This window comes from Nicotiana tomentosiformis, chromosome 1 (assembly GCF_000390325.3).
Source record: "Nicotiana tomentosiformis chromosome 1, ASM39032v3, whole genome shotgun sequence".
In the NCBI taxonomy this organism is placed as follows: Eukaryota; Viridiplantae; Streptophyta; class Magnoliopsida; order Solanales; family Solanaceae; genus Nicotiana; species Nicotiana tomentosiformis.
Window position 1 is genome coordinate 20,487,105 of NC_090812.1, and position 10,097 is coordinate 20,497,201.

At 37.3% G+C, this 10,097-nt stretch overlaps 1 protein-coding gene across 1 annotated transcript; it reads right to left on the bottom strand.

Moving 5' to 3' along the window:
* Nucleotides 1-678: 678 nt before the first annotated feature.
* Nucleotides 679-9,503, bottom strand: LOC104114918 (cytochrome c). The gene is made up of 3 exons (XM_009625466.4): nt 9,229-9,503; nt 3,788-3,921; nt 679-1,170 (listed from the first exon to the last, which is right to left on the bottom strand). The coding sequence occupies exons 1-3, from the start codon at nt 9,338-9,340 to the stop codon at nt 1,078-1,080; spliced, it is 339 nt and encodes a 112-aa protein (XP_009623761.1). The 5' UTR covers nt 9,341-9,503; the 3' UTR covers nt 679-1,077.
* Nucleotides 9,504-10,097: the final 594 nt, after the last annotated feature.

Consider the following 10,097-nt stretch of genomic DNA (forward strand, 5'->3'; position numbering starts at 1 on the left):
AATTTTTTTTTTTTTTAAATATATAAATATTGACAATAAGATGCTTGAGGACTAACTTCGGTGCTAGGATTATTAAGCTTTCTTTATTATACTAGAGAAATTTGTCCAATGTGAACTTCATTTTAAAAAGGATAAAAAAAATGAATGACATTTCACTAAGAATTTTCGTATTTTCAATATAGCGTAGATAGATATAAATAGATATATAGTTAGTTTCGTCGAATTTGAATCCTCACGGGAGTTTATGACCACAAAAATTGTAAGTTCAATTTAATGAATGTGTCATTTGCCATGATCATACGTGCAACTTTTTGGACGGCAGATGCTAGTATACTAGTACTAGTTTTATTCTTATACTAGCATCCTTTCATCGACTTATTCCCACCTTATCTTTAAGAATTAAGATGCCTTTTGTGGTCCCACTTTCTTAATTTTCTAGGCAACCTTATTAGCTGCTGATCATTACAACACAAAACCTATTTTTTCTCTCTAGAGAAAAGAAAAGTTATATCTAGTGTTTGGTGGATGGGAATATTGCTGCATGTACGTAGTCGTCGGTGAGGATAAAGCTAGAGGCAGAGTGATAATTTTGAGCAGTAAATATTGGCGATAATATTTACACCATAGTAAAAGCATAATGAAAAAGATTGATAGAGTTAGCAAAAAGGAAGACATAAGTAACATGAATTATCTTGCTTTATTGCTTACTTAGCAGAAGAAAATGGATTTCATTATTGAAAACCGATAATCGGATTCGTTGCAGTATATTCGTGTTTAACACCACACCCCCTTATGATAAGTTTATACTCCCCTCCTTGCAATTAAGGTACAACCGATGACCGATATGAAAGCTGTTCACAACGAACTGGCTCCAAACACCAAACACATTCATGATTTCGTAAAGATTTGAAAAGACTTCAAATGACAAACTCTTGACCAAATTCCTCAAGACTGGCTTGCACAACCAGAAGAATGGCATGATAAAGTATGTGGTGTTATTTGATCGGCAAAAGGATGACTTTAAAAATATAAAATGTGTAACACTAGCAAAAATATAATGATTTTCCAAAGAGATCTTCATGCAGTTGATTCCTTCAGATAAGCTATTAGATCTGCGCGATCCTGTGGCTTCTTCAACCCAGGGAAAACCATCTTCGTCCCAGGAATATACTGTACAGAAAACACCTCAGATGATAAGCATAGTGCTGATGAAAAACAAATATCAACATAATCCTAGCACATTCAATTTGTTGCTAATGTCAATACCACATCAAAAGAATTACAGAACATCGACCATGCAAAGCAAGAAAATGATAAACACAAGAAATTTGCAATTAAACAGAGGATCAATTTACAGTCACTTCACACCAGAGCAATTGATTTTGACTACCTTTTTACCTGCAGAAACAAAAATTTCGCACCCTCATATATAGTTTTCCCACAGTACTTTATTTTTAAAATAAGACAGTCTCATTGACCCCCTGTCAACTCCACCAAATGGAATACCAGACATAGCAAAAAAATACACAACTAGACTCCATTCTGACCTCCCTCTTTTTACGTTCCTTAAATGCACATTATGACAAAAACTGATCACATACATCTATGGGTGCTTCAAGTCCTCAACTATGTAAACAACAAAACTTTAATCAAAAAAGAAACTATGTAAACAACAAAGTCGAAGGCGTTGAGTGTGAAAAGCTAAAGATGATCAAGGGGTAAAAGTTCACTCTAATTCCACACTATACAACCTCCATTTTTTATGGTCTTATTCCATCCTGAATTGGTCCAATTTTAACACCTTTAGCATCCATAGGAGACACTTAGCAATTGAGGGACTACCAAAAAATGTTCTTCAATGTTTCTTAAGCCCATAGTTAGAAGCTGACTTGTAAGCATTTCGGGCCATCTTGAGGTGAAAAGCATTTCAAACTAGTGCAGAGCATTAATTACAAATTGGTACTCAAAATTTCTCGAGTCTACTGGTGCAAATATCTCTAATTCACTTCCAAGATTAGGATCTCAGGTTTTGGACATCAACTTTCTGCTGAAAGAGCATAAACCTCGGGACAATGCTGCTAGATAAAGATAAAATTTCCTGAATGCTCAAGCTCTCTACTTATCCCGTCATGTTCACACGTCTTAGCAATATCTTGATACCACCTCCCTTGCTCGAGTAGGAAATGACATTCAAAAACCTTAAACCTGACTAATCCAGCAAGTATTAGACATCTTTTTGGATATCATTGTGACATCTTGTTAGAACCGGGGGAAAAAATCCAAGTGCAGCACTGACAAACAGGGGCGGATTTAGGGGCGCGGAAGTGGGTTCCCCCTTCGCCGGAAAATTACACTATACATATAAGGCAACATCCGTTTTGTGCTTCAATATATTATATTTTGAATCCCCTTGTCACAGCCCAAAAGCATAGCTCAGTGATAAAACCTTTGTGAGGTTGCTGGTTTAATTCCTACTGGCCACAGTCCCTTTTAATTTTTTAACTTTTTTCTTTTTTGAACTCCCTTAGCGGAGATCCTGTCTCCGCCACTGCTGACAAACTGACTTCCAAGAATTTATGGTATCTAAACACTAAAAACCTAAGAACAAAGGGAAAAGCTTGCTTTGCCTGCTGAAGCTTTATTTCAATAAGTTGTGCTTCAGTATGCATGATCTCCATTTAAATCGTCTAGCAGCTTCACTCAGCAAAAGAGCCTTACTTTAACTAGATTAATGAAGTACCAACACCCGACCTGCAGAATGGTTTTTAAGATATTGAAGAGATGAAACAGAACAAAGAGGATCATTTTTTTAAGGGAACATGGTTCATTCGCTTGCTCATCAACTCTCAGCTTCCCAGGAGTGACCGAGAGAAGCTGGGGATCCCCGATTACTACATGCCAGGAAGGTCTTCCTAAAAGCTTTACCCCCTTGGTTATTTGCGAGTTAAATACCAGGATGGGCTGCCCCATTCGATTCCTCTTCCTCATTACGTTCACCTATTTTGCTGGATCTTTCCATTCTGGACCTCCTTCATTCATTTCAACTGACGCAGTCTAGAGACTCGAATCTTATAACAAACTACAACAACAACAACAACCTAGTAAAATCCCACAAGTGGGGTCTGGGGAGGATAGAGTATACGCAGATCTTACCCATACCCCGGAGGGATAGAAAGGTTATTTCCGAGAGACCCTCAACTCAAGAAGACGAAAATGCCATCACAAACTAACGAACAAGAATTACGAGGCTAAGTAAAATCTAACAGCTGCTTCAGAGATGAGGAATATCTTTTATTTTAATGGCCAAGATGTTTTGTAACGTATTAAACCCTTAAAAGTTATCCATGGCCAGAAAGAACCCCACAAGGCGTTCGTTCTTGATCACCAATGCCTCCGCAATAAAATATTCAAATAGAAGACTCAATATAACGGGGCTGCCAAATCACAACGGGACTTGACTTGAGAAACAATCCAAATGATCAGTGACTAGATGTGTGAGACTCATAACAGTTGGACCTTAACTGGCATATCATTTTTTGCACGGTAAGGAAAAAAGCACAGAAAAAAGAGCTAATGTTGGTCAGACAAATTGGGATAATAGATATAATTATACAGACAACTGAAATCCACCAAAACTATCTTTAAGTAGGACGGAAAAGCACACAGAATGACAGAACACAAAACACACATGTGAGAAAACATACAGGTAAGAACACATATGTGAAGCACTAAAACCTCTCACCACACCACTAAACAAAAGTCATACACAAACAAAGATGACCCTCACCTTCTTAGGATTGAGCAAGTACTCATATAACGTATTCTCTCCCCAGATCACAGCCATGTTCTTGTTTGCAGCAGAGTAAGAGTAACCTGGAGTTGTACCAGATTGTCTTCCAAAGAGACCGTTCAAGTTGGGTCCTGGAAAAAGTTGGACATGTTAGAAAATTAGAACATGCGGAAAGCAGAATAATCGCTGCCCCTTCTGCAAAATTATATGCAGGAGGGGGGAAATGCATAAAGTAAATTGTGTGCTCAAGTATCAACCATTTGATAGAGTACAGCAGAATCGAAGAAGGCAATGAGGATGAAAATCGAAAATCACTATAACAAGCTTAACAGATCCACACAAATATTGATTGCTATGCCCCATGAAATACCTCAACTATCATACATGCACAATCCGAGCACTTGAAGACAATTCCATAATGGTGCACACCTGAGGATGAATGAATATCTTGCTAGCACGGCTAAAATTAAGTTAAAAGGGCGAACTATTACAGAAGATATCCGCCGACACATGCCTATCCTCGTCCAACTCTTAAAAAGGAGTGAAAATAAAAGAGCAAGTTCCATATCTCAACACCACTATTTTATTTTCTTTCCCTTCCCATATTCCAAATCAAAAAAGAGGTAGACACGATATAAAATCATAAATTATAGATTCCTTAAACACAGTCTAGCACAATTTGGAAAATATAGCAGATATTTTCAATTGCTAATTCCCCTGAAATCTGCAGTTTAAAAATTTATAATATCCACGTTTATAAGGCAAAATCATGCACGTGCATCTCAAATAGTACACTGTGGCACCTTAATCCACCTTTGACTTCTAACAACTACAGATATACCATTTCATTATAATTAATGTAGCATATATCAACCGAAACTGTGCATCTTATGGACATATTAACACCAATAAAAAAAACTTAAAGATATATGTAAGACATAGCCTAAATTTGTTCATGGCTAATCTTGGAGTCAAAGTATTCAAACTTGGAGCCAAAGCATTCTTGCTTGGAGCCAAAGAATAAAAGTTTGTTTTGGCTCCAAGATTAGCCATGGACAAATATAGACTATGTCTTACAAATCTCCACCGATTTTACTCCACCTCCAGAAAAGCCTCCATGGACTTATGTCAAAATTAAATTGCCGTTGTTATTAACTTGCATTGTCTTTGTCACTGTCATTATAACGTTGTTTGGCAAAATTCCGCACTACCCGAGTTCCCGGTCCTAACAAGTTGGTATCAGTGAGGATTTAACCGAGTTAATTTCAATAGCCAATATGACTCTAAAAAAGATAACAAATTGGTACTGATGAGATTGAGGAAACTATATTTTTAACAACTGAAACTAGTTTCAGATATGATAATGAGTGGATTTTCAGATTTCGGTTGTTCGTGTCATATGTGTCCTAGCAAGGACTTGTTTTCTACATATGATTCAGTTGAAGGTGGAGTTGTCCAATTGGTTAACAATGCTACTTATAACGTTATTGGCAAAGGTACAATTTGGATTAGAATGCACAATGGTGTGGTGAGAACTCTCACCGAATTTAGATATGTTCCTGACTTCAAGAAAAATCTCATCTCTTTGGGCACAATAGAATCTCTTGGGTGCAAATTCACTGGTGAAGGTGGAATTCTGAAAAATTTTCAAGGTGCTCTTGTAATCATGAAAGCACGCAGATATGGTTCGTTGTATACTTTATTGGGATCTACTATTACATGCACTACTAAAGTTCCATTTGTCTGATTTTGACGGCATTTTTTTTTAAACCCCTCCCAAATTAGGAGGATCTATAGTGTTTCCACCAGTGTTTTGGATAGCGTGCGGCGACAAATAGCGACGAGGGCCCGCTTCACTGAGGCGAGAGGCGCGCAGCGAAGCGCTCGCCTTTTTTATGTGAAGCGACAATTTATACAAAAACATAAAATATTATATACATATAACTAAAAACTAAATAACAATAATATATTAATAATAAGAAGAAAAACATAGCAAAAAAAAAGGCTACTGCCTCTGAAAAACAGCAAAGAAAGAAGAAGAAAAATGAAGAAACTAACAGCAAAGAAAGAAGAAGAAAAACAGAGCCAAAAAAAAGGCTACTGCCTCTGGAAATCAGCAAAGAAAGAAGAAGAAAAATGAAGAAACAAAGAAGAAAGAGCTGATCATTGAATGATTGAAGAAAGAAGAAAGAAGAAGAAAAAGAAAAAAAAAGAAGAAGTCGCTGCTCAAATAGAGGAAGAAGAAAGTAGAAGAAAAAAGGAGAAGAAGAAGAAAAGAAAAGAAAGTAACATACGTGGTGATGATGGCTGATGATGGAAGAAGAAGAAGAAGATCGAAGGTCGCTGAAGGAGAAGAAGAAGGTCGCTGCTCGTCGCTGAAGGAGAAAAGTGAAACCCAAGCCCTAATTTTGTGTTTTAATATTAATGCTGCCTTTTCTTCCGTTTTATTCAACAAGCGACGCCTCGCAGCGCCTCTCGCTACACATGCAGAGGCGCTCGCCTTTTCTTCCTCGCAACGCAACAGACCAAAATAGCGATGCTGTCTCGCCTCGCGTCGCTACACGCTATTAGCGCTGTAGCGCTCGCTATTTACAACACTGGTTTTCACACTTCCCCTCCACTGTGACTCGAACCCAGGACCTAACGGTCGTAGGTGGAATTGCTTTTACCAACTGAGCAAGCGTCACTTGTCATTTTGACGGCATTAAATTTTGACATAAGTCCATTGGGGCTTTTCTGGAGGTGTAGTAAAATAACTATATCATCCAATTTAGGCCAAGGTGAAGATTCGTAAGACATAGCCTAAATTTGTCCATAGCTAATCTTGGAGTCAAAACAAACTTGGAGTCACAGTTTTCAAACTTGGAACCAAAACATTCTTGCTTGAAACCAAAGAATAAAAGTATTAATTTTAATTCTTTTTTTTTTACTTGGGGATCAAGAACTTTACCCTGTAAATATGGTCTTACTTTGATTGGAAACTCATTTTGAGTATTCTTGTAATAGAGAGTTTTGTTATATTCCATAAAGTTAGTGTTGGGAAACACTTTGAGTGAACCTCTTCTTTGTAAGAGATTGTAGCGAGGTTATTCTCTTGGGATATATTTGGGGATAATTAGAGTTTCATCCCTAATTATGTATACTCTTTTGTGTACCGGTTGTTATAGTGAAATTACTCCACTCTTGACCGAATTACGTTAAATTTTGTGCCTTTTTTATCTTCTTTAATTATTGTTATCATCAACTTGCATTGTCTTTGTTATTGTCATTATCACGTTTGGCTAAATTACGCACTACCCGGATTTCCAATCCTAACAATATACTTATCACCACCTCCTGAAATTAGTTCTACAAATGTAGTTAATATTCTAGAAGCAAATAAGGATACACATGGAGAACGGCACATCACACCAATAACATAGACACAGGGTTACCAATTCCAACAACGGATAGACTTTGAGTTTTACTCCATCGAAAACCTCATCCAAGGAACCTGGTGACAAGGAATATTCACTAATTGCATCCTCAGTTGCAGAAACTTAAAAAATTATTTAAAAAGTCTCCCATATGGCTTACTTTTCTGGTTTTCTCTCGTGAAGTTAACTCCTTTCCTCTTCTCCCCTCTCTCCCCCTCTCCTCCTACTACCTAAACCAGTTTAATCCTTAATGCTGCTACAGGTCAGGTCTGTGTGACTGGCTTTGGTGGGTACGAGGAGAGGTAGAGGGCGGCCAAAGAATTATTGGGGAGAGGTGATCAGGCAAGACATGGCGTGACTTCAGATTACCGAGGACATGGCCCTAGACAGGAAGTTGTGGAGGTCGATCATTAAGGTTGTAGGTTAGGAGGTAGTTGTGGATATTTCTACCGCGCACCAGAGTGAGGCTAGTCTGTTAGTATTTAGTCTTAGGCTGCTAGTGGTTAGTGTTGAGTTCTCACTACTCTTTCGTTTCTCTTAGTGTAGGGCTTTATCTACTGGTTATTGTTTTGCTTTCCATCTATTTCCTTGTTCTTGCGATGTTATTTTTTTCTATGATTTTTATTGATGGCTTATTGATGGTACTGATATATTACCTCTTTCCGTCTTCTTGAGCCGAGGGTCTTTTGGAAACAGCCTCTCTACCCCTCGGGGTAGGGGTAAAATCTGCGTACACATTATCAGTGTTTTAAAAGGCGTGGGCGTAAGGCGGGGCGTTTTACATATGCCTCAGCGGTGCGTAAGCCCCATAGGTATTTAATTTTTAATATTTTATAAAATAATATAATGACAGTTAATATTTATAAACAGGTAAAATTGCATAAAAATTGAAGAAAACTATATATATGTGTGCTCCATCCCCACAAAAAACTAATCAAACAATTTATTATACGTTACTTACAAGCACAAGTAATTTGAATCTAAAAGAATAAAGTTTTCTATATGGAGGAACAAAAAGGATGATTAACCTGCAATTTGAACTTTGGATTTGCTGCTATGAAGAAAAATGTAGTTCTCTTTGTATTTGTAAAAAAAATTAAATATTCGTTGCTTTTGGGAGATATTAGCAGACTAGCAGACAAGATAAAAAATTGGGAAAACCATGAATTAGAGCTTAAATCAATAAAAAAGGTCTTTACTTTTAAATTTAATACTTTTGAGTTCCTTTTTAAACCTTTTGAGTAATTACCAAACTGACTTTTAAAAATTTGGGTATTACATGAAGGACTAATTCAACAAATTTTGTTTTAATTTGAAAAAGTCTCTAGGGCTTACTCCTTACTAAAAAAATGCGCCCCGAACGCCCGGGCGTACGCCTCAAATTGCGGGGCGTACGCCTCTTGAGACTTTCGCCCCACACCATCGCCCTGGGGCGTTTTTGATACGCCTCGCCCCGGGGCTCGCACCAGAAACGCCTTTTAAAACAGAGCACATTACTCTCCCCATACCCCACTAGTAGGATTTCACTGGGTCGTTGTTGTTGTTGCTACATGTCAGGTCTCAATAACACTGCCGCGTTAGCAGTCGGTATAAATTCATGGAAAATCAAACCAACATACCCACCACCTCAAATTCCAAACCAAATAGTTAAATCCACAAGGAACGATGTTTCACATGTGAATCCACTTATAAAAGGGCAACCGTGCGATGAATAAGAAGCAGCAAATCAACTAAAGAGTAAAAGCTCCGTAGGAACTCAGCAAACAAAAATTCATGCAAAAAAAATGATAACAGAATACTCATAATATATAAAAGTAACGATCAAACAAGTCTATAATCAGTATGACACGTGAATCTACTACACAGAAAATTCAGATCCATGATGAATGATAAGCGGTGAACTAAAAAAAAGACCATAAACACCATAGAAACTCAGAAAATAATAATTCATGCAAAGAAACAGCAGAAAAAAACAGCGATACACTCAATCTTACTGTGTGTCTGTGTGTAAGAGAAAGATACCTTGTTTGTGACCAGCGCCTTTATCGACGGTGTGACACTGAGCGCACTTGGTTTTGAAGATTTTCTCTCCGGCTTTGGGATTACCTGCCGGTGCTTCCTCGAACGTTGCCATTTTTCCTGATTTCCAATAAGCAAAAGCAAATTGAGAAGTTTAGTTTTGAGGTTCGGGCGAAATAAAAAGGGAATTCTTCAAAGTGTGAGGGTTTTGGAGAGGTTTCTAGAGCTTTCTGATTCAACGAATAGAGCCTTTTCGGGTTAGTGAAAATACAAAGTGGAACGTGTCTCGAGAGCGGTGGCACGCGTCTCTTTTAATTTACAAAATGACAAAACAACCCCTCGCTTGCGTTTGCTGATGAGTTAAGCTTTGTGTAACCAAAATTGGAGTGCGATCTGCATAGATAGCCAATAATAACACATATATTTACTTTTAAGCTATTATTTTAAATATATTTAGTCTTTAGTCATTATTTTAATAATTTTTTATCCATCCGGACGAAAATACCCTTCTTCTATATAGGATTTCGCTGATACATACGCTCCTTATTCACGATCAGCAGCAGCTCAAACTTACGTGCAAACTTACGTGCAGAGAATTGTTGTGATCGTCCAAAATTGCAGAAGCTTCTTTTCCAATTTCAAACTTTTTGTCTAAGTTCAGAATTTAACTTTCTCGTCCAAAATTCACCATAAAATTACAGTAAGTTCTAAAGTTTCAGATATCTCTATATGCTTTTGTATGTTTGTGTGGATTTTTATTTCGTTACTGAAGAATAAGATGCTAGGAATTTGATTTTTTTTCTTTTCTGTATTGATAACGTTAAGGACATCGCGTCCTTAACTCTGTGATTATTTTGTAAATATTGAGGACA

What these genes read in the sequence shown, in the direction of transcription:
- LOC104114918 (XM_009625466.4), bottom strand. Translation starts at nt 9,340, where the DNA reads ATGGCAACGTTCGAGGAAGCACCGGCAGGTAATCCCAAAGCCGGAGAG. An exon ending in AGGCGCTGGTCACAAACAAG is followed by an intron (nt 3,922 to 9,228) that starts GTATCTTTCTCT and finishes AACTTTTTCCAG; the next exon opens with GACCCAACTTGAACGGTCTC. An exon ending in ACTTGCTCAATCCTAAGAAG is followed by an intron (nt 1,171 to 3,787) that starts GTGAGGGTCATC and finishes TTTTCTGTACAG; the next exon opens with TATATTCCTGGGACGAAGAT.